The 25,919-nt window shown below is 28.9% G+C and overlaps 1 protein-coding gene and 2 non-coding genes across 5 annotated transcripts in view; all 3 read right to left on the minus strand.

The window, feature by feature from the left end:
- Positions 1 to 3,191: 3,191 nt before the first annotated feature.
- Positions 3,192 to 3,265, minus strand: TRNAN-GUU. The gene has a single exon. It is a non-coding gene; the product is annotated as a tRNA-Asn (tRNA).
- A 7,776-nt stretch (positions 3,266 to 11,041) lies between these two features.
- On the minus strand, positions 11,042 to 11,115 carry TRNAN-GUU. The gene has a single exon. It is a non-coding gene; the product is annotated as a tRNA-Asn (tRNA).
- A 3,351-nt stretch (positions 11,116 to 14,466) lies between these two features.
- The window catches only part of LOC110599731 (chaperone protein dnaJ A6, chloroplastic), a 28,893-nt gene continuing 17,440 nt past the window's right edge, over positions 14,467 to 25,919 (minus strand). For 2 of the 3 annotated variants that reach the window (XM_021736293.2, XM_021736292.2), the window contains exons 3-8: positions 22,979 to 23,126; positions 21,976 to 22,033; positions 17,025 to 17,067; positions 15,961 to 16,009; positions 15,788 to 15,868; positions 14,467 to 15,676 (exon numbers count right to left, since the gene is read on the minus strand). In XM_021736293.2, the coding sequence (XP_021591985.1) occupies positions 14,804 to 15,676; positions 15,788 to 15,868; positions 15,961 to 16,009; positions 17,025 to 17,067; positions 21,976 to 22,033; positions 22,979 to 23,126 (1,252 nt within the window). In that variant the 3' untranslated portion in view covers positions 14,467 to 14,803. The remainder of the gene's footprint in view (positions 15,677 to 15,787; positions 15,869 to 15,960; positions 16,010 to 17,024; positions 17,068 to 21,975; positions 22,034 to 22,978; positions 23,127 to 25,919) is intronic. The other variant, XM_021736294.2, reaches the window with a different exon arrangement.

Raw genomic sequence — 25,919 nt, forward strand, 5'->3', positions numbered from 1 at the left:
AACTATTTACCATGTTTCAATTTAGTTTTTAAACTTTCAATAATCATAGATTGACCTACTAAATTATGCTTTTAGCCTTCAGAAGTCCTTTTCACTTAAGTAAGCATGACGAATTTACACAAGCACCTCAAGCAAGCACCTCAAGCAAGCACGTCAAGAAACCCTAAGCACCTCCGGAAAATGACTCATTCCCGACTCATTAATCACACTCTCTACTTTATTTCTAGATATGTTTGTTTCTTTATTTGAGTTTTTTTATTATTAAGTTATTAGCAGTTTAGAGTTATACTAACACTTCTTCTAAGTAGCTCGGGGTAAACTAGCACCTCCCCTAATGCCACTTGCTCTAGTAGTGAAATAGCCTCTCATACCTAGTGATGTCACTACTCTAGCTATGTGTTTGAGGATGTTACAAAAGAAGTTGATTTGGTGTAGGAAACAAAATCAAAACTTTTAGTTGTTTAATGGAGTAAGCTTCAGCCATAAAGAGAAAGAAAGAAGACAATTCTTTTTCCTTTTCATTTATCATCTTCCTTATATTTTTTTTAGGTGACACATGAAGGACTAAGTTGAAAAGATAGAAAAATGAATTTTACCTTTAAACTTTCCTTATTCACACTTTAACCTAATAAACTCTTGACTATATTTCAATTTAGTTTTCAAACTTTTAATATTCATAGGTTGACCTACTAAATTATACTTTTAACCTTTAGGAGTCCATTTCACCTAGGTAAGCACGTTGGATTTTAACAAGCACCTCAATTGGGTATGTCGAGAAACCCTAAGCACCTTCCGAAGGAGACTTGTTTCCAACTTGCTGATCACATTGTCTACTTTAATTTTGGATATGTCTATTTCTTTATTTGAATTTAGAGTTATACTAGTACCTCCCATAATGCCACTTACTTTAATAGTGAAATAGCTTAATTCATAACTAGTGGTGTCACTATTCCTAGTTATGAGTTTGGGGATGTGACTAGTATGTAATGCTGACTATACTGAAGCATTTGATGAGAGATTTAGTAGAAATTTATTTTTACAATTATATATATATGCATATATCGAGTTTTATATATTTTTTCTAAGATCGTGTTGGGGTTGTATCAAATGTAGTAGGATGTATAATAGGCTTGCTAAGGGTTCCTGCGATTTTAAGTTAGTCTAAACCCTAGTATCGGTAGTAGTCTGATTTTTAAATCGTTATAGAAATCAAGCACTAATAATGTCAAATCAAGGTGCTAAGTGCACAAAGAATTGATATGTAAACTGTATATAAATATTTATACTTGTCCCTTTGTGATATTAAGGTAAATGGATTTTCTTCAGTCTTCACCTCTTACATCCTCTTTTTTTTTTTCTTTTAGTTTTTGCCCTCATTTTTGTAGGCTCTTAAATTTGAATTGAAGCCACTATCAAGTCACCTCAAATATCCACATTTAGGAGCTGAAAAAAAATACTTTTAGTGATTATTTTTAACAAAACCAACTTTATAGAAGAGGAAAAACTAATCAGGGTGCTCATCGATGTAAAGAAGCAATATGATGTATTATAGCCGATATAAAAGGTATATCTCCTTCCACTTGCATGTACCATATCATACCAACAACTCAAGAGGTCCCACTTGTACATCTTGCTATTATTGAGACACGGTTGGATAGATTGGAGGCCTAATTATAGAGGATGGAAGGCATATTGTAGTGTCTTTTTTATCATGTTGAGATCTCTTTCCAATCACTTATCGCTTAATGCTTTGCCCAAGTCCATGTTGATAAGAAAAGTCTATTTCTTACACTTTGTCTTATTCTTTTACTTTCTTATGTTTAAATACATTAAGGACAACGGGTTGGTCAAGTGTGGGGGAGGAATGCTATATATATATATATTACATTTTTTTATTTTCTTTTCATACATTTTGATGAAGTTTTTTCTTTGCCATATGAACATTGCAGTTAGATTATCAATTTTAATCTCGAGACCCATTAATTCACTCACTTTTGAAATCTTAAAATTGAATTGAATCATTAATCGTTTTTTAGCATTCGTTGGCATGACCTTTCTTGTTTTCCAGCATGAAATTATGATCAACTGAATAACCGAAAGTGAATATCACAAATATTTACCTCCATATAAAAAGGTTAGTAACGTTTTAGACAAGGCATCAGAAGTGCTCAATAATAAAAGACTTGAATCCCCTTTTCTATACTTGAATTTTAGTTTTAAACCATATGAGATTGACTAAGGTAAGGCCTAATGATCACTCCATAAAATGCTATTTAAAATTGTGTGTGATTGAGTATGAAATGGTTGAACTTTTCTATTTGTATTAAAGATTTTTATTAAGGTTATTGTTTGCAATTGTGACTCCTAGAAGGATTCGTCAAATACGTGCTATGATACTGTTATGCTTCAATTTAAGGAGTAGTGTAGAAATAAGTCTTGGACAAGGTTCGAACCAAAGTAAAAAAGCAGTAAACCAATTAAAATGAGAGATAAACTAACAAACTCAAAACAGCACCTGTATAGCAACACATCTTCAAATTTAAAAATCTCAATCAATCAATATAAAACTCTTCAACTCGATAGAAAAATAAATAAATATATTTATAAAAATATTCATATCAGATATAAAAACATATTTATGTCCGATATACAAGCATATTATAATATAATATAAAATTAATATTCTCTCTTTATAATCACAAAAAAAAAATTGGGTCGGGAGAAAATTTTAGAAGTAAATTATATTATTTATTCTTTAAAAATAGTTTTGTATTCGTCCATCGACTTCGCTTCTTTATCAAAAAAAATTCCTCCTTTTAGTTTTATCTCAACAATAATCCCTCACCAGCAACAATAAATTAGAAATATTAGAATTTTATTGAATAATTTAATTAATTTTAAACATATGTATATAATTAAGTAAACTTTATACTTTCATAATTTTTAAGTTTTATGTGTAAAATTATTTATTCAAAATATTGTAAAATTTAACTTATAATTTGAATTCTGTTTAAAATAATTCAAGTGCTCTAATTTAAAATTTAAGTAAAAAAACTAAAGACTAAAAAAAAAGTTTCCACAAAATATATCGCTTATGTAGAGATTAAGAAAATTAATGGGAATTCATTTATTATTGAGGTTATTAAAGATAATCTTTAAATTTTTAATAAAAGAAATGAAAATTTGAATTTCGCTAGAAGGAGGGCTTGAACCTCCGACCTTGTGGTTAACAGCCACACGCTCTAACCAGCTGAGCTATTCCAGCAATGCACTATTGAGGTTATTAAAATACATATATTGACAAAAATTTTGGTAGGTTCACCAAGTGCTTTTGTTTTTTTAAAAAAATTTTCTTAATTTAAAGCAAGTTTTGACTTAGAGGCTTAAGTGTGAGCAGTTGTATTAGCTGCATTCTGTTCCATTATTTTTTATATATTTACTATTTAATTTTTATTGTATTTATTTATTAATTAAAAAATATATTAATTTTTTAAATTTTTAAAAAATTAATTAATTAGTTATTTATTAATTTTACCATTAAATTTTTTATTATTTAATTTATGTGGTATAAAAAACCTCATGAACATTAAAGACATTTTAAATTTTTATGCAATACTTAATGGTTTAAAATTAACAAAGTGAATAATTAGCAGAATTTTAAAATATTAGTAATATTTTAATGTATTTTTTTAAAAAAATTAACTAATAAATTTTCTATAAAAAAAAATTAAATGGTGTAATGATGTAATTTTTTAGTTAATTATGGTTTAATTTTGCATTGAAATATTATGTAATTATATGCTTACCAAAAATTTAATTAAATGTTTATTTTTATATATTTATTAATTATTTTCCTAAATTGAAAATGTAATATTATGATAACTTTAGCATCTACAATGTTTTATATTTATTCTAATACAATATTTTTTTATTCTCCTGTCATAAAATTTTCAAAATTTATTTAATAAATAATTTTGTATTTAATAATGTCCTCTTTGATATGATTGATATCTTGATATATATATGTGTAGCGGCTTGATCTTTGTAATTTTCTTATTTTTAATGTCGTGGCTTTCTTATTTCTATATTTCCATGTATTTAACTTAAATGCTTGCTAAGTTTTAGTATCATTATGTATATGTTGAGATTATCATTCGGTCGATTCGGATTAAAATTAAATTAAATTGAATAAATTAAAAATTAATTTTTTTTTGTATTTATGAAAATCGAAACGAATCGATTTTAAATAAAAACCAATATGAATCGAATAGATTTGATTTGATTCGATTTGATCAGTTAGCTTTTTTAATAGAATTTTTACTTTTTATATCTTATTTTTAATATTTTAAAATTTAACTAAAGCATTTCAACATTGGTTATGATCTAATATCTTTATATTATCAAAAGTAATACACTATTATTACTAATCGGTTCAGTTCAGTTTTTTTTTTTTTTATCAAAATCGAATAGGAACGAAATAATCAAAATTTTTAAAAATAAAAATCGAATCGAAAAAAATAAAAAATTGAACCGAATTTCCGAATTAATTTTATTCGGTTAGTTTTTTCAGTTCGAACTGAATACTGCTCACTTCTATGTAAATGCTTGGAGAGGTCTATAAACCTAATATCATTGTCCCTGTACAATGAATTCAATAGCGAGAGAGAAGAGAGATAGAGGCATATTTATATTATTGAGATCTATTTTAATATGATCTCAAGATGCAATATATAAGTCCTTTCATATAAAAATTACATGAAATACATAATTTATGTTTTAACCTATGGTGAACTAGGTATGGTGAACCAGTTATATGTAAGTTTTTTTATAATAGTAATCGATGCCACATTAGCAAATATTGATTGGTATTAGGGTGAAAAACTTTCCTTTCTTAGGGGTGCACGAGGTCCATTTTAACATAAATTTAATTTCAAACCCTAATTTAAAAAAGATGAAGAGTACTTTTTGTAATTGCACCTTAAATTTATTAGAAAAGCAACACACTTTTGCATATAGATTCAAGCTTACGTGTTTACTATCAAGTTTTAAGTATAATTCTCAAAATTTATTTGGCACTAGCATTAACTCATTTCAATGAGTACAAAATTAATTATAGTATAATCAATACAGATTATTGTGGATGCACTATCACTATGACTGATTTAGGTTCACTTGCCATTTATATTAACTTAGCTATAGGTTTAGAATTTGGTCAATACATGAAAGTTTTAAATCTTTATTTCAGCTTTCATTTGATATATTTTAAGCCTAATTTTGACACCTACACAATGAAGTACGAAGTTACCAACATAGATTGCCTTGTTAAAATCTATTCTGTCAAATTTACACTTTTAACTTCCATCATAAATTTATTTACTTTAAACCTTCCAAATATCACTTTAACATTCATATTACGCAATTATTCAATCAAAACAACATTTACAGCAAGAAAAATCAATCCTTAATTTCACACATTCATAAGAAAATCAAAGGAAAATAGAAATGCATACAAACACCAAATCTTTCTTGAAATTTTCTTTGCTTTCTACTTCTATTCTCTAGCTATCTACTTTCTCTTTAGTATTCCTTCACCTAGGTTAATTTGTATCAGGTAAGGTTTGCAGAACTTGAAAAATTAAAACTTTATATTTAAATTCATACATGAAAAAGTGAGAGGTTTTTATTTCCTACATATTTCTATGCTCACCTTTGATTTTCAAACTTGGTACATATGGAACCCTAATATTTCCTTCTTTGATTCTTTTAATATACAACTCTTTTTCTTTTGTTCTTGATATTAAAATGAATTTTTTATGAAGAAAGAAGTTGATTTGGTATAAGAAAGAAAAATAAATCTTTTATTTTTTTAATGGAGTAAGCTTCTGCCATAAGAAGAAAGAAAAAATACAACTCCTTTTCCTTTTGATTTATCGTCTTTCTTATATTTATTTAGGTGACACATAGAGGGCTAAGTTAAAGAGGTGAAAAAATGAAGGATAAAAATGAATTTTGCCTTTAAACTTTCCATATTCACACTTTAACCTACTAAATTCCTTACCATGTTTCAATTTAGTTTTCAAGTTTTCAATATTCATAGATTGACCTAATAAGTTATGCTTTTAATCTTTACGGTCTATTTCACTTAGGTAAGCACGCCAGATTTTAATAAGCATCTCAAGTGGATACGTCGAGAAACCCCAAGATCTCTCAGAGGAGACTCATTTCCGACTCGCTGATCACATTCTACTTTAATTTTGGATATGTCTATTTCTTTATTTGAATTTTCTATGATTCGATTATTAAAAACTTAGGGTTATGTTAGTACTTCCCATAATGCCATTTGCTCTAACAGTAAAATAGCCTAATTCATAGCTAGTGGTGTCACTATTCCTAACTATGGGTTTGAGAATGTGACAGATATGTAATATTAACTATACTAGAGCATTTGATGAGGGGTTTATCATATGTTTATGTTTAAAATTATGTATGTATGCCGAGTTTTTTTTATGTTATAATAATATTTTATGTATTTTTTTTAAGATCATGTTGGGGTTGTATCAGATGTAGTAGGATGTATAGTAGACTTGCTACGGGTTCTTGCAACTTTAAGTCGATTTAAACTCTGCTGTCAGTAGCGGTCTGATTATTAGGTTATTATAGAAATCAAGCACTAATAATGTCAAATCAAGGTGCTAAGTGCATAAAAAATTGATATGTAACCTATATATAAATATTTATACTAGTCCTTTTACGATATTAAGGTAAATAGATTTTTTTTAGCCCTTCACCACTTACATCCTCTATTTTTTTTTTTCAATTTTTGCCCTCATTTTTGTAGGCTCCTAAATTTGAATTAAAGCCATTATCAAGTCACCTCAAATATATATATTTAGGAGCTCAAAAAAATACTTTTAGTGATTATTTCCAAAAAAATCAACTTTATAGAAGAGAAAAAACTAATCAGAGTACTCATGAGTATGAAGAAGCAATATGATGTATTATAGCCGATAAAAGGCATATCTCCTTCCATTTGCATGCATTATACCTAAGGTTTTGTTAGAACTTTTCTAAGGTTTTAGAATATTCTTATAAGTAGCATTGACTTATATTTGTTAGCATCAACAATCCTTCTTCGTACTAGCAACAATAAGTTTGAAGGTTTAAAAGATGGTTTTTTCCTATTCTTTCTCTCTCTTGCTAGGTTTAGTATCATTATGCATATGTAGAGATGAGTATTCGGTCGATTCAGATCAAAATTAAATTGAATTAAATAAATTAAAAATAAAATTTTTGTATTTGTAAAAATTGAAATGAACCAATTTTGAGTAAAAATCAATATGAATCGAATAGATTTGATTCGATTCCATTTAATCAGTTGACCTTTTTAATAGACTTTTTATTTCTTATACTTTATTTTTAATATTTTAAAATTTAATTAAAATATTTCAATCTTGGTTATGATTTAATATCTCTATATTATAAAAAATAATACACTATTATCGCTAATCGGTTTAGTTTGGTTTTACCATTTTTTTTTAATTAAAATTGAACAGGAATGAAATAATCGAAATTTTCAAAAATAAAAACTGAACCGAATTTCTGAATTAATTTTGTTCGGTTAGTTTTTTCAATTCGAACTGAATACTGCTCACCTCTATGTAAATGCTTGGAGAGGTCTATAAACCCGATATCATTGTCCCTATACCATGAATTCAAATAGCTGCCAAAGTGGAGAGAGAAGAGAGATAGAGGCATATTTATAGTTAAAAAAATATTTTTATACGACAATTCTTGTTGAGATCCATTTTAATATAAACTCAAGATGCAATATATAAGTCCTTTCATATAAAAATTACATGCAACACATAATTTATATTTTGACCTATGGTGAACCAGGTATGTGTATCGTAATTGATGCCACATTAGCAAATATTGATCGGTATTAGGGTGAAAAGCTTTCCTTTCTTAGCGGTGCATAATCACGAGAACCATTTTAACACAAACTTAATTTCAAACCCTAATTTGAAAAAGATGAAGAGTACTTTTCGTAATTTCATCTTAAATTTATTAGAAAAGCAACATACTTTTGCATATGGATTAAAACTTACGTGTCTGCTATCAAGTTTTAAATATAATTCTCAAGGTTTATTTGGCATTAGCATTAACTCATTTCAATGAGTACAAAATTAGTTATGGTATAATTAATACAGATTGTTGTGGATGCACTACCACTATGATCAGTTTGGATCCACTTGTCATTTTCAGAATTTAGTCAATATATGAAAGTTTTAAATCTTTATTTCATATTTTATTTGGTATATTTTAGGTCTAATTTTGACAACTACATAGTGAGGTATAAAACTACCAACATAGATTGCCTTGTTAAAATTTATTCTGCCAGATTTATACTTTTAACTTCCATCATAAATTTCTTTACTTTAAACCTTCCAAATATCATTTCAACATTTATATTATGCAATCAAAACAATATTTCCAGTAAGAAAAATCAATTCTTAATTTCATACATTCATAAGAAAATCAAAGGAAAATAGAAATGCATACAACACCAAACCTTTCTTGAAATTCTCTTTGCTTTCTACTTCTATTCTCTAGCTATCTACTTTCTCTTTACTATTCCTTCACCTAGGTCAATTTGTATATCAGGTAAGGTTTGCATAACTTGAAATATTAAAACTTTATATTTAAATTCATACATAAAAAAGTGAGAGGTTTTTATTTTTTACATATTTCTATGCTCACCTTTGATTTTCAAGCTTGGTACATATGTAACCCTAATATTTCCTTTTTCAATTCTTTTAATATATGACTCTTTTTCTTTTGTTCTTGATATTAAAGTGAATTTTTTATGAAGAAAGAAGTTGATTTGGTGTAAGAAAGAAAAATAAAACTTTTATTTTTTTAATGGAGTAAGCTTCTACCATAAGAAGAAAGAAAAAAGACAACTCCTTTTCCTTTTGATTTATCGTCTTCCTTATATTTATTTAGGTGACACATAGAGGACTAAGTTGAAGAGGTGAAAAAATGAAGGACTAAAAATTAATTTTGCCTTTAAACTTTCATATTCACACTTTAACCTATTAAATTTTTTACCATGTTTCAATTTAGTTTTTAAATTTTCAATATTCATAAATTGATCTAATAAATTATACTTTTAACCTTTGGGGTCTATTTCACCTAGGCAAGCACGTTGGATTTTAACAAGCACCTCAACTGGGTATATCGAGAAACCCTAAGCATCTTCCGGAGGAGACTCATTTCCGACTCGCTGATCACATTCTACTTTAATTTTAGATATGTCTATTTCTTTATTTAAATTTTCTATGATTCAATTATTAAAAACTTAGAATTATATTAGTATTTCCCGTAATGCCACTTGCTCTAACAGTGAAATAGCCTAATTATAACTAGTGGTGTCACTATTTCTAACTATGGGTTTGATCAGAATGTGACAGGTATGTAATACTGACTATACTGGAGCATTTGATGAGGGGTTTAGCATAGGTTTATGTTTACAATTATGTATGTACGCCGAGTTTTTTTTTACGTTATAATAATATTTTATGTATTTTTTTTAAGATCATGTTGGGATTGTGTCAGATGTAGTAGGATGTAAAGCAGTCTTGCTACGGGTTCCTACAATCTTAAGTCGATCTAAACCCTACTATCGGTAGCGATCTGATTTTTAGATCATTACAGAAATCAAGCACTAATAATGCCAAATCAAGTTGCTAAGTGCATAAAGAATTGATATGTAACCTGTATATAAATATTTGTACAGGTCCCTTTGTGATATTAAGGTAAATAGATTTTTTTCAGCCTTCACCACTTACATCCTCTATTTTTTTTTCAGTTTTTGCCCTCATTTTTGTAGGCTCCTAAATTTGAATTGAAGCCACTACCAAGCCACCTAAAATATGCATATTTAGGAGCTGAAAAAAAAAAAACTTTTAGTGATTATTTCCAACAAAACCAACTTTATGGAAGAGAAAAAACTAATCAAAGTACTCATGAATATGAAGAAGCAATATGATGTATTATGGCCGATAAAAGGCATATTTCCTTCCATTTGCATGCACTATACCTAAGTTTTTGTTAGGACTTTCCTAAGGTTTTAGAATATTCTTATAAGTAGCATTGAGTTATATTTGTTAGCATCAACAATCATTCTTCCTACTAGCAACAATAAGTTTGAAGGTTTAAAAGATGGCTTTTTCCTATTTTTTCTCTCTTACTTTATAATATTTATTTATGTAATATTTTAATTAGGATTCTTAATATTAATTTATTTAAATAAATAAATAGAGAATTTTAAAAATTTTACAAAATAATAATAAAATAATATAAATTGTATAGCATTTTATTTTAATAATAAACATAATAATTAACCGTAATTAATTTTATTGTAAAAGTAAAAAGAGGAATAAAAAGGAGGAAAAAAACTTTCATTCTTTGTAATCTGTAAACCTTGCAGATAGTTGGATTAAATTAAAATTGGGAAATTTTTTAGTAATAAAATGAAAATGAATGTGAGGGATAGATGATATAATTTTATCAAAAATTTTAAAATAAAGAGAAGATAAAAAAGCAAAAAAAACTCTAGAAAAATCAGAAAATACATGGATAATACAATTAATAAACTTATCCATTTTATAAATGGTTGGATAAACAACAATAATAAATTAAAAATATTAAAATTCTATTGATTAATTTAATAATTTTAAACACATGTATATAATTAAGTAAACATTGTACTTTCATAATTTTAAGTTTTATGTGTAAAATTATTTCTTCAAAATATTGTAAAATTTAACTTATAATTTAAATTATGTTTAAAATAATTCAAGTGCTCTAATTTAAAATTTAAGTAAAAAAACTAAAGACTAAAAAAAAAAGTTTCCACAAAATATAACGCTTATGTAGAGATTAAAAAAAATTAATGGGAATTCATTTATTATTGAGGTTATTGAAAAATAATATTTAAAGTTTTAATAAAAGATGTGAAAATTTGAATATCGCTATTCGCTAGAAGGAGGGCTTGAACCTCCGACCTTGTGGTTAACAGCCACACGCTCTAACCAACTGAGCTATTCCAGCTATTCATAATAGAAGTCAAATTTGTAATTTAATTTCTTTGACAGAGCAAGCTTTGAGTTGAGGCTTAGGTGTGAGCGACTAAGGCTGCGTTTTACGCGTATACCGGTTACCAGTTGTATTAGCTGCATTCTGCATTTTTAATATTTTTATTATTTAATATCTATATTCTAAAGAAGTTAATTAATTAATTTTTTAATTTAAAAAATATATTAAATTTTTTAAAAATTCTAAAAAATTAATTAATTTATCATTATTAATTTAATCCATTAAATATTTTATTATTTAATTTATATAGTATAAAAAATTCATTAATTAATTTTTTTAATTTCGTATAAATTTTTACTATTTAATTTTTTTATATTGAGGATATTTTAATTTTTTACGTAATTTTTTATGATTTAAAATAATATTTTAATATATATTTTTTTTAAAAAAATAATAAGTTTCTTATGAAAAAATTAAATAGTAATTTTTTTTTTACTTTTAATGGTGTAGATGTTTTAATATTTAATTTTAGATTTTAAAATTATATCATAAAAATTAATATGAATTAAATTGATTTGATTTGATTTGGTTTAATTGATTATTTTTAATTTTTAATTTTTATTTTTAATATTTTAAAATTTAATTAAAATATTTTAATTTTAATTATAGTATAATTTTTTATATTATAAAAATAATATACTATTATCATTAATTAATTCAATTTAATTTTATTAATTTTTTCTGATTAAATTTAAATTAAAATAATTAAATTTTTTAAAAATAAAAATCAAATAAAAAATAAAAAAATCAAATCCAATCTTTAAATTCAATCAATTTTTTTAATTTAAATTAAATACTATTAAGCAGTCTACTCATATAGATAGTCTTTGCCCTTTTCGACTATTATACCCTAATCTTTCAATTTCATATGATAAAATTTATTATTTTAATTTTATCACGATTATAATTAATATTTAAAATTAATTTTAATTAAATTCACATATTATATTTATATATATTTTTTAATTTTTAATAATGTTTAATTTCAAATCATAAAAGCATGTTAGATAAAAATAAAATAAAATCTTTAAATTTTTTCATAATCATAGCCTTATATTTTAATTTTGAATGAATAAACAATTCATTTATAGAAACTCTCTAAAAATATAGAATAAATTCAATCTCTAAATTTGACCGTTGATAATATATAAAATTATTTAATTTAAAAAATCATCTAACTTAAAAATATACCAAAAAATATTCTTCCACTGCTCATAAGAAATGCTAGAAAAAAAGGCTGTTTTTTAATACTAGGATTTTTCCTTTCCTTTTCTTTTCTTTTCTTTCTCTACAATTCTGTTGAAGTTTTCACAATACAAAATTCTAAAATCTAACTTGACCATAAGAAGAAATCTACCGAAGTATTTCCAATATACACTTGATCTTTTTAATACAAGTGGAAGGAAATGAACTGATTACAATTAATAGCAGCAGATTCTGTTGAAAAGTAAAGAAAATCTGATAAAATCCATAAACAAAAACTCACTTTCTTTCTTTCTTTCTTCTTCTTCTTCTTCTGAGAAGGTTCTCACAATCCAAATCAGGTACACAACTTTGTGTTTCTTCTTCTCAGCTGGAGACAGTGGAAACAACTTCACTTAAGTTGACATTTTTTCTTTGTTGCCTCTTGGGATTAGTCGTCCTTTTCATGAGCTTCTGTCGTCCACCACCACCATGACCACATGTTTATTGATTGGTCAAGATATAGAAGGAAAACAAATCCAAAAACAAATAGGATCAATTACAACTTTTTTTTTTATTATTCTAAAAAAATTTTTATTTTGAATTTTTAAAGGGTATAAATAGAATTATTAGACTATGAGGAGTGAAATATTCTCAAGTGGGACTAGCATTTTTTCAAGAAATTTCTATTATAGTTTTAAATAAAGGTTACTATGTTATCAAAAAATCTTTTAATATTTTTTAAATGGTAATAAAAATTTATTCCTGTGGTGGCTAGGCTACTATAATAATAACTACTGTTATTTACCATTAAATAATAATAATAGTTCATTATTTATTTTTTTAATAATTTATTATTTAATTTTTTAAAATAATTTATTATTTAATTTTTCTTTCAAAAGCTACGAAAATTTAAAAGTTTTATACGGTTATATCTGTTTTTTCAAATTTCTATTAAAAAGTTAACTATTTTCTCTTTTATTTTTTTAAATTAAAATCTTCATTTATCTTTCTAATTTTATACATTTATATTTTATAATATAAAATTTAAGTTATTTATTTTTATTTTACTTTTTTGCTAACTATAATAATGTTGGATAATAATTTTTTTTTATAAATTTAAAGTATAAAAAATTATTTTTTATTATTCATATTATCTATATTGTTATTTTAACTATAAATTAATTATTATTAAAAATATTTAGTAATAATGGATTGGATATTTTTTTTAATTAAGTATTTTTTTTTAATTTCAAGTTATTTACAATAGCCTCAACATTATTGGAAGGCTCTCATGTAAGGGAGAAGAAGTGCGCAATAATCTAGAACATGTTATCTTATTCCAGACTGATATGAAATTTAATACGTTTGTATTTTAATTAAAAAAAATTAATAAAATTTTTGCAAATATAATAAATTATTTATAAAAATTTGAGTTAGTAAGATATGAATCGGCAGGTTTGTGGGGAGGAGGAGGAGCATTTCATTTAAGATGTTCTAGAATGATAGGTTGCAATCAAGTGTGATGGGCAATGCTTTTGTAATCCTTGTCCTTCTATTGCCCAACAACACCCACCTTCAAATCTCTAAACTTATCCTCCTAATAATTTCTCTTTCAAATAAGCTTTATCAATAGAATAATGGATTTTTGTCCTAAGTTCTTACTCTTTCTCTATGCCAAATTTATGACTTTTTTTTTAACTTTTTTTTCAATTAACTTCAAATTTTTCATGTTATATTGAGGTCTAATATGCACAGTTAATTATTTCAATATATGATGATATAACCATTTGAAATAATTTATTATCTTTTTACTTTGTTTTTATATTACTTTTTAAAAAAATTTATTACATCAACCTCCATTTTTGCTTATTGTTTTTGCATTTTATTTTTACCCAATATGTTACCATTGATAATAAGATCAAACAAAAATAAATTTTGACCATAGTTAATTAATAGACATACCAATAAAAAAATTATATCAAAAAAACATAATAGCTCAAAACAAAAGTGTAATTGATTTTTCCTTTTTCACTTAGTTCAAGATAAATTTCTGTACTAAGCAGTTCAAGCATCCTTTAATAATTGATACAATCCAATCCACAGACAAATGAAGTTGAAATATAAACGCAAGAGATTATGCTTTTGCCTATCCCAAAGAATAATTAATAAGAAAGTGTCGAGTACTACCAAAACCAAGACATAAAATTAAAGGGCAATATATCTCCAACTAACATTTCCTATTTCATCTCCTCTATCAAATTATATGGGACAAAATTATCACAATGGCTTTGGCTTACCATTTCAGAAACTTGCTTACTCATTCTAAAACTATTAAGATTTCTCAAGTGCTAAATTTTCATGCAACAATTAACTCCAAAGTTGCATCCAGAGGGGGAGTGAGATTTCATCACTGATCTGGCCAGCAGCATATGAATGGAGAAAGATGATGTCTTGGCAGCTATCTTCGACTACTTGCTGTTTTTCTCTTGCTTAGTTCTGCAAGCTCCTCGATGAGCTTTCTTTCTTCACTGCTCAATCTTTTTGGGATTTCAACTTGTACGCGAACCAACTGATCACCCCTCATGTTGCTTTTGTTTAGCACAGGGACTCCTTTCTTCGCCATTACAAGTGTGGTGTTCGGCTGAGTTCCAGCTGGGACCTTGAGATCAACCATACCATCAACTGTTGGTACCTGAATCGTTGTACCCAGAATTGCATCTATGTACGAGACTTTGCACGTGTACAAGATGTTGGTGTCATCACGTTTTAGCACAGGGTCTGGGATGACTTCAATAATAACAAAGAGGTCACCAGGTGAGCCACCTCTCCTTCCAGCATTACCTTCAGATCGGACCCTCAAACGGCTTCCAGAGTCCACGCCAGCTGGCACTTTCAAACCGATACGCTTTGTTCTCCTTACTCTGCCATCCCCAGAACATGTGTTGCAAGGGGTAGATGTTTCCCCTGTCCCACCACACGAAGAGCAGGTCATTACCTGCTGGAAAACACCTAATGGAGTCCTTGCTGATGAGACAACCTGACCTTGGCCACCACATTTACTACATTTAGACGGATTGGTCCCAGGTTTTGCACCTGAACCATTGCAGGTTCCACAGCTCTCAAGGCGGGTTATCTCGATCTCTTTCTCAACCCCAAAAACAGCTTCTTTAAAAGTTAAGACAAGATTGTAATATTCATCCTGGCCATCTACTGCCCTATTCCTGGAAGCTCTACCTCCCATGCCTCCCATGCCACCCATGCCTCCCATGCCTCCCATTCCTCCCATGCCCTCAAATAGTGATTCAAACAAATCAAAAGGATTGCTGAAGTCCTGGTATATCACAGAGACACAGACCAAACAATGTGAAGGCAGAAAATGAAAAGATGACAGACTATGAACTCTAGAAGCCATGATATTATGCATTCACGGAAATTAACTTACCCCCATGCCCATACCAGCACCTTTAAGTCCAGCCTCACCATACCTATCATATAAAGATCGTTTCTCATCATCTGACAAAACCTGCAGGACAAATTATTGTAGATCATGGTGATAAAAATACGCAGTTGCCTAATACTAAACCAGAAAACGGCATAACCATGAAAATGAACTACCTCATATGCATTGCTAATTTCCTTAAACTTCTGCTCTGCCCCAGGTTCCCTGCAACATAGGATGGAATATAATTCAAAAAGGTCTGGACAATGCAAGAAATATTGTCCACAAACCAGAACTTCAATAACATTATGTTCCATGCAATTAAAGTAGAAAAGCAACCGACTTTTGAAGATCTATAACTTTTATTTTCTAAGTTTCTTTTATATATTTGAGTATAAATATAAAATAAGATCTATAGGATGTAGGATGACACCCCTACCACTCTAAGCAACGCGTAATGAGTTTACATTCGTTCTGTTAGTAAAGCTATAATCCATATGCCCCTTCAACAGCAAATTTTGTCCCCATACACAACTAGTTATCTTCACATGGACCACATTTCATACAACTAGGAAACTTAATACCCTTAGGACATGAGAAAGAAACAAAAAGGTGCTGCCCCATTGAAAACTAAAGGCCCAAAAATGTGATTAGCTCCCTATTTTAACCTCCAAACAATATAAAGGGTAATGAAACAGGTCCTGTATTGATCTAGTCAGTAAGTAGTGTACCCCTGTTCTCAGCAAAATTAGGGGCAGGATCCACTTGTATAATATAGATTCTCTTTGAATGGGTTATATAGAAGAAAAAGGGGTGTGAATTGAAGCTATAGCCTCCTGCACAGTTGGGAATTTGCACTGAAGATGACAAATGACATAAAGTGCCTCTGGGCTACCTTCATACATGGCAAGAACAATTATGAGTTATGACACATTGTACATTGTACATTTCTTAAATTTAGCATTCATTAGCCAGTCCAAATATCATTAGTCAGGATTGTAGGGAGAGGGAAGCTCAGAGAAGCCAGTCAGAGGATACTATCTTCCATAGGCTTGTACCCATCATATGCAACTAAATATGATATCAGTGTCACTAAAAGAATGACAAGAGTGACCACCTAAATTTAGCCCACAGCTCAAAATATAAACTAAGAATGCTTCAGAACTTATCAGACAACAAAAATACCAATGAGATAAAAGAGGAAGGGGAATGATCATGCTCATCTAAAAGCTAAACTTACTTGTTCACATCTGGATGGTAACTCCTAGCAAGTTTTCGGTAAGCTGAAAACCAAGAAGCATAAAAAGAGTTAGTACATCTTAAGTTTTTAGAATAATAGCTCAATTAACTTCACTATATAGAAGTTTGTGTTTTGAAGTCATTAAAATTTTTGTTTTCCCATTTTGGAGTTCAAATGATATATAGATTTGTGCTTCATTTGGTTGACAAAATAGGATATATCCATGCCTATTCCGAAGGTTGTAAAATGGCTATTTTTTACTAGTGTATTTAACCAAAGTTGAGATTGTGGAATAGTTGGTTACTCTATAGAACAACGATTCCACATCAAAATTTTGAACCAAAGTTGAGAACAACTATTCAATATGGAATAGTAATCCAATCCCATACTATTCTATAAACAAAACATGGAATTATGTAATTCAAGTTTAAACCTAATTTACACCATACCAATAAACATTTAATCTCTTTAAAAAGGGTAAAAGTTTCTTATGCACTATGTGAATTCATTTGGCATTACAACTCCTGGTGGGGACCACTTGAGCACCTCATATTGCAAGTTTGACCCACTTATTCATTTTTCTTCTTCTTTTTTTTTTTTTAAAAAAAAAGGCCTCAGTTTGTTGTTTTATCCCAAACACTCTGAAAAAGAAATTGACCTCCTCCCACCCCCACCCTCTCAACCAAGGCCCAAACAAATATATATCATGGTTTTAAAAAATAACAGCGTTATTTCAAGGTTTTTTAAAGGAACCGTTACCAATAAGGCTGTTATTTCACATCAATAAAAAATTGTGTCGGTAACAGCTGTAATGGTCTAGGCTGTTATTGGCTGTGACTTAACAGCCATAAAGGCTGTTACCCTCATTTGATGGGTAGAAATCTTTAGAATTGCTGCAAGAGACCACTTATAATGTAATGTATGAATTATTGAAAGTAGAAGACGCTTTTTTTTTTCTTCACATTTGAAACCTTCCACTTTCCTCCCAAGAAATTAGCATAAAAAAAGAACATGATTTTGAATTAAAATGTAGTTTCTTCAAATATTTTAAATTATTTTGCATAATGTAAATAGTAAATGTTCATTCTAGTGGTAATTGAGGTTAGTTATTATATATGATGTTTAAAAACTATAGATTTTATGTTTATTAGATATATTTATCCTTATTAAGTTGTATAACTTAATTTTGATTATATCTTAATATATTTGCTAATTTCACGAACGTTGCAAATTTTTCAAAAAGATTTGCGTTAGACATGTCGTTACTGTTGTCTTATGACCATTATCGGTCAATTTCCGTTACTCATGACCGCAACTGAGATTTAAAACCGTGATATATATATAAAAAGAAATCAAAAGCAAGTTTCAAAAATAGGCAAAATTTGAATTCCATGTCGAGCTACATTAATTTCCAGAAGTTCTCAATCCTCCTAACATTCTTGCATCGATTTAATATTGTAGAATTCTTTGACAAGCGGCAAAAGCTAAATCAAATGTAAAAGTTGAATTTCTTAGTCAAGATCTTGAAAGACAATTACTCAAATAAGTTTACTAGAACGTACTTTGGATGGTGAGTATGATCGTTGTTGTTAGAATCTTACGATTAAGATTTGACTCTATTTCCCACCATATCGATTCAAATATATGCCGCGAATCTTAAATGTACTTATTGCAATTATTAATTCGAACCTTACAATTCTTGATTCAATTCCACATCCTAATGATTCGCTTCTGGGGGGAGGGGGTAAATCACAAATGTACCTAAATTGCAACTAAGTTGAAAAAATCTTAAAATTCTTAATTTGAATATGTAAATTCTTGATTCGATTCCACATCCTAACGATCCCAATCTGTGAGATAAATCACAAATGTACCTAAATTGCAACTAAGTCGAAAGCATCGATAATTCAAGTGAATTAGGTGAATCAATATGAAAAGATAGATTCTTCACTCAATTCAAGGGATTATGTTTTCAAAGTTGTTAGTTTCATATTTCATTCATTTTTGCTATGAAAAGTGCACTTAAAAACCCTTATCTATTTTCTTCCATCACCCATTCTTTTCCCTCTCCCTCTTCTTTTTCTTTCTTTTTTCTTTTCTAAGTTTGTTTGCTTCTCTAACTATAGTCATCCAGTTAAGACATTTTATATTAATATATTTTAATCTTTTAATGTATCAATCTATCTTTTTTTATTATTTAATTATTTGACAAAATTTAATGAGAGTTTCATCACATACTTGATGATAATTATTGTATATATAACATAATAAGCATATTATTCTATTATATAATATATTTTTTCTTAGATGAATGATAATTCTATATTTATTAAAATATGTGATTATGATATTTTTATACTTATTTTTTAGAGCATATATTACTTTTAATTAATTTTTAAAGTTTTTCAGAACCTTACAATTCAATTTGATTCTCAATTTCCGATGCAAATGAAAATTTTGATTCTTGATCTTACAGCTACAAGTAAGAGATATTTGAGAAATTATATGAATATTTTTTAAATGTTCAAGGAAGAAACCCATCAAAATAGCTAAGAAATGGGAAATCATAGAAGATTTTTATTTTTATTTTTATTTTTATTTTTATTTTTTTTAATCTTTTACAGCTTCATTGGCTCAACCTTCCATGTAAACACATTTGTTGGTCTATGATACACGTCCCTTCTCTCAACTTTCCTCAATAGGTATCACTTGCATCTTCCTATGAATTATTCATTTACTTATCCAATTGTATTTTGGGAAATCCATCTTAACACCCTCATGGATACTGCTGGTCAAAAAACACCTCTAAAATTTCCCTATAACTTTGTTGGCATGTGATTGCACTCCACTACACCCATCTGGTTGTAATCTTATGGTTCCTCACTCTCCCCATCTCTTTATATGGTAGAGCCAAGATATTTTAAGTGTGTGTGCTTTACAGGTATGCCAATCCCATTTTTTATCACTTCTAATTTAATTGATAAAATTGCAATGCATTTCTAGTTCTACTTAACTTAAAATCTAAAGATTCTAAGGTGTTCCTCCATAACTCCCAGTTAACTCCAAGAAGTTAGTAACTCTACATATGTTGCTGCATGATCTACCCTAACTATCTCAAATAATTTCCTGCAATTTCGTTGAGATTGGATGCAAACTTTAACCTCAAAAGAAAATTCCAATAGAATCAATCATGCCATACCCAAATCAATTTAGATGGGAAAGCTGACATCTCTTAGACTTCTTTTGGAAAACCCTAATTTATTTCTATCAATTTCCTTTTCCAAAAGATCCTACTTTCTCTGATGCTGCCTACATCAGTTGGAAGTTTATTCCACTATGTCTAACAATGTCCACATCGCTTTATCTTTGTTCTCTATTCCAGTCCATCCTTCACCCTCCTCCTCCTTTATAGTTATTCCCAATGTTGTTATTATAACAAATATAACAAGTTGAAAAACAATAATCTCTGGGTCATACTGCATTTATTCTAAAGCAGACAGAAGGTCAAAATCCATTATGTACCATCTTTCCTACCCTAATAAATAGGAATGGCCATAACAGTAAAATTCTTCCCCAACAGCTTAATTAAAATCCTCAGCTATTTTTGATGCTTCAATTTCAAACACCTTGAACAGCTACCTTATCAGTCTTTCTTGCCCAATCATCTAAAGTGATGTCTTTGTTTAGCTCACCAAATAAATAACCAGTTGAAATTTCAGACACTGCAAGATGTCCCTGCATCTGATTTCCTCAATTTGGAACCACAAATCATCCAGCAAAATCGTCTTTCTTCCATCTAATTTGACATGAAAATTCTAGTCCTAGTTTTATTCTTCTAGGTAAAGACACTTAAAATTTGAACCTTCTATGAGAATTAGAACCATAGATGCTACATCAATCCTCCCACTGCCGTTTGACAGTGTCAAGCAGAAATATGATGGTACAGTGTCCTTTTCATTTAATGGCTTTTATTGACTTCCACAATAATAGAGCAACTAAGTTTTACACTAAAAATGCTTGCAGAAGCTCACATCATTATTTTATGTGAAGCACACAAGGCAACAAGCCAACAACATAGAAAATCCCACAAATTAACCAGGGCAGAAGATGTACAGTTCTACTGTTGTATTTTCTCCCAACTTAGATGAGAACAGCAATTCTATCCTTTCCAAGGTCACCCAGAATAACAGTTCATTCTGCCACTGAATAGTAGAGTGAACAAACAATTTTTTATGAAGTCAATGTTTTACTTAAGTTAATTAATAGTAATCAATTGAATTAAAAACAATGATTTGTACAGATGAGAAGGCCTTCCAAAGCATTGATTCCTGATGTTCCCAACTTTGTGTTTTGCACCATTCTAGCAGCAAGTACAACAATTATATTCTTTTTTCCACTGTTACATCCCTTGGAAAATCTAAAACAGACTCACAGACTTCAACGTTTCTACGGAATAATAAGTACACCAACAAAATTTGTAGAATTCATTATTCAATGAATTTAAGTGTCAGAAAGGGGCCAAACAATTATGTTGTTGCACAACATTTGTACTTGGCATATTTAATTAGAGAGGAGAGCAATGACTTTTAAAGGTCAGTATCAATCTTTGTAGTTATTACATGAAAAAATTGTTTTCAACTTCTCAATGGTGTTCTGCATCTGGAGATTTCAAAGGGGATATTTTTGTTGGATTGCTTTATATGATTGGAGTTGCTATGTCATTTCTAATTTTTTATCATTTACATTTTCCTTCTCTACAGAAATTCCTATATAACAAATAAAATCTCCATAATAAAGATGGGGGAAAATGAAATGAAATTATTTTCATATCAAATTGTCAACCATTTATGGAATATTAGGCATTCAGGCATCCTGTTTCCCTCCACACAGAATCCATCAAAGGAAGGATGACTTTATACTGCAATAAACCGAGTTTAGAGGGTGCACATACCGTTTTTTATTTCAGATTTAGTTGCATTTTTTGACACTCCAAGTATAGAGTAGAAATCCTGCAATTCAAAAAATGTTTGTGTTTGACTATAGAATCAAGCAAATATTTTGAAAAGCAGAGAGTACATTAGCGAGAGCCAATATTGCCCTCATTCTCATCGTTGTTGTTAGAATCTTACGATTCTCGATTCGAATCTTACAATTCAAATCTATTTTCCAACAAATCAATTAAAATCTATGGAGTGAATCTTAAATGTACCTAAATCTTACGATTCTCCATTTGATTCGATTCTACATCCTAATGATTCAAATCTAAAGGATACATGAATTGTGACTAAATTAAAAAAATTGATAATGAATAAGGTGAATTAATATGAATCGACCGAATTTCACTCAATCCAATTAATTTTTTATAAAGAATTTGTTAGGACTCATATTTTCAAAATTTAAGATCTTATTCATTTTTGCTATAAAAAATATTTATACAAAACATTTTCTTAGCTATTTTTCTTCCACCAACCATTCTTTTCCCTCTCCCTCTTCTGTCATTTTCTTTTTAGTTAATTTATTTAACTAATTGTATTTGTCAAGTTATGACAATTTATATTTACAATATTCTAATCCGATATCTTTTTTTACTATTTAATTATTTGATTAAATTTAAATGAGAGTTTCAATATATGTAAAATGATAACTATTGTTTACAATTCCAAATTTCATAATTTATAACATGATACATATATATTATTCTATTATGAAGAATATTTCTAATTAGATAAATGATAATTCTTTATTTATTAAAATGCCATTATTGATATTTTTTTACTTAATTTTAGAATATATATTATTTTTAATTGATTTTTGGAAGTCTTAGGCTCTTAGCAAACCTTACGATTGGATTCGATTCTCAATTCTCAATTTATGAAATAAAGATTTCGATTCTCGATTCGAATCTCAAATTGACAACTATGATTGTCATATAAAGCAAAGAAAAAAGTGGTTACACTCACAGCATCAGCTCTAACTGTAAATCGTGATCCTCTATGATGATGTGAAGCTTGAGATGGCCCCACATAAGATAATATGGAGAAGGAATTCCGTGAAAACAGGCTTGAACTTGTTGCTGCCAAATAGCTCATCTTGTTGTTAAAACTGCAAAAGGGTTTAAATTCATTGAATTATCTTTTACGGCACTAGATCTGAGCTCTGAAATTATCAATAGTGTTCTTGATGTAAAGCAAGAAGGAACCGATGGATCAAGAGAAAAAAAATTCTCAATATTCAAAAGAAGAGAACCAAATGTTCTAGATAAACTACTTCTCCAAGCTTCATTTATTTTCAATTTCAGTAATATCATAACAATAATTCTAAGAGAAGTATCCTATATTCTGCGGTTAGGAATAAGAAACCTTAATCAAAGACTATTAGAATTGTAGACAAAGTAAATCATCCAATCCTAACTAGGAGGTAATAAACCTAACAAAATTATTTTTTAAAAAAATCTAGCATAAAAATATAATTTTCTAATTTTACAATGAATATAATTCCTAATTATTTTAAATTGAGTCTTCTATTAATACTGCAACATTCTCGCCTAGTTGGAGAAAACACAAACTTGAGTCTTATAGTGCAGAAGAATCAAGAATTAACTTTGGAGAACAACAACTTTATTTTCTTGTGGTAACAAGATTGAAAGACAGCTTCACAAATTTCCCTTGCATCCTTGGAAACATCTAAATAGAAAATCAATTGCAATTAAAGTTTAATGGCTCTTCAATTCACAAGCAAAAAGGGTATTCGAAAATTTGTTTGATTTTCTTTGGTCTCCATTGAAGTTTCTAAGGCTTGATTTTCTATGTTTACTAGGATAGATTCTTCAAGCTTCTTGTTTTCATCCGCATCAGTTTTAACTTCTTTCATACTTATACTCTTGTACTATTTGGTATTAACCTATTGAACACCTAACTTAAAAATATAAAAATTAAACACAAATTAGCCACATCTTAACAAAAAAGTCAGAAATCACTTGGCTGACTTTACTTCAAATTTTGTCAATCACACTTTAAATTTAGCTAAATGTGCTCTAAATTTTCAATTTTATTGAGGGTAACTTTGTCATTGCATAAAAACTTAGAGCACAGTGAGCAAAACTTATATAATCAATAAGAAATAGGGCAATTTCTAACTTTTTATTAGACATGGCTAATTTTTATTTGCTTGTTATGATTTTTATAAGTTCACACATTCAATGGGTTGTGATTTTTACTTAAGTGTTTAATAGGTCAACCCCAAGTAGTATAAGGGTGTAAGCCATGGTTTTAAATAGCGGCAGTTATCTGTTACCCCATTATACAACAGCCCGGTTACCCCATTATACACCGGCCCCCCCCGTGATCAACGGCCATTATCAATAATTAAAATTCTTTTATATCCTTCCTCTTCTGCTCTCTATTCTCGCTCTCTATTCTCGCTCTCTATTCTCATTTCTATTAGTTTCTATACTTTTCAGCGGCTTCAAAGACTATATTTTTTAAGTTTTCTCTTCCCTTTCTCTTTCAAATTTCAATCTTTCTCTACATATTTCTCATATAAGCTTAGATCTATCATAAACTACTCTATTTCCAAGCTTATTTCTTCTAAAAGGTTAGTTAAATTTTATCTATTTTAGTTTTTAATTGTTGTTTTTTCCCCCATTTTTTAAAGTTTTTGTGGATTAAAATGTTAGTTTTGTAGAAGGATAATATTTGTTATATTTCACAATAGAGATTACAATCTATTTATACATGAGAGAGGGTATCTAAATAGGAAGGAAAATCAAGTCTATGATTATACAATCCCTAGATTAAGCAACTGACCCATCTATCAATATTTACTTCCTATATTAACATATTTACTTTCTATAACTTATAACACTCCCCCTCAAGTTGGATCATAAATGTTAATCATGCCCAACTTGTTACATATATAATCGACTCGAGTCCCATTTAGAGCTTTAGTGAAAATATCTCCTAATTGTTCTCCAGTTCGGATATGTTCTGTTGATATTATCTTTTGTTGAACCTTTTCACGAACAAAATGACAATCAATCTCGATGTGTTTGGTCCTCTCGTGAAATACTGGATTGGAGGCAATGTGGATAGCTGCTTGATTATCACACCACAACTTAGCAGGCACCGAATTTGAAAACCCAACTTCTTCCAACAGTTGACGTACCCACAAGATTTCACAAACGGCTTGTGCCATGGCTCGATATTCAGATTCAGCACTAGAACGGGAGACCACATTTTGCTTCTTACTTTTCCATGAGACCAAGTTACCTCCCACAAAAACACAATACCCAGTAGTTGACCTCCTATCAACTTTCGAGCCTGCCCAATCAGCATCAGAAAAGCATTCAATATTTGAGTGCCCATGGTTACCATAGAATAGACCTCGCCCTGGGGCCCCTTTAAGGTAACAAAGAATCTGTCCCAGAGCATCCCACTGGGCAACAGTAGGAGAGGACATAAACTGACTTACCACACTCACTGAATATGCAATATCAGGACGAGTCACAGTCAAATAATTCAGCTTACCAACTAATCTTCTGTACCTTCCAGGATCTGCAAATGGCTCACTGTCTTCTGTGGTAAGTTGAAGGTTAGGGGTCATTGGGGTACTACAAGGCTTAGCACCCAATTTTCCTGTTTCTACCAACAAATCAAGAACATATTTTCTTTGAGATAAGAAGATGCCTTTCTTACACCGCATAACTTCAATTCCCAAGAAATATTTCAAGGAACCCAAATCCTTTGTATGAAACTGTGTTTTAAGAAATTCTTTTAAGGATGTGATGCCAGCAATGTCACTTCCTGTAATAACGATATCATCCACATATACTACAAGCAGAATTACTCCACTATCAGAATTTCTATAAAACACTGAGTGATCACACTTACTCATCTT

This window comes from Manihot esculenta, chromosome 14 (assembly GCF_001659605.2).
Source record: "Manihot esculenta cultivar AM560-2 chromosome 14, M.esculenta_v8, whole genome shotgun sequence".
In the NCBI taxonomy this organism is placed as follows: Eukaryota; Viridiplantae; Streptophyta; class Magnoliopsida; order Malpighiales; family Euphorbiaceae; genus Manihot; species Manihot esculenta.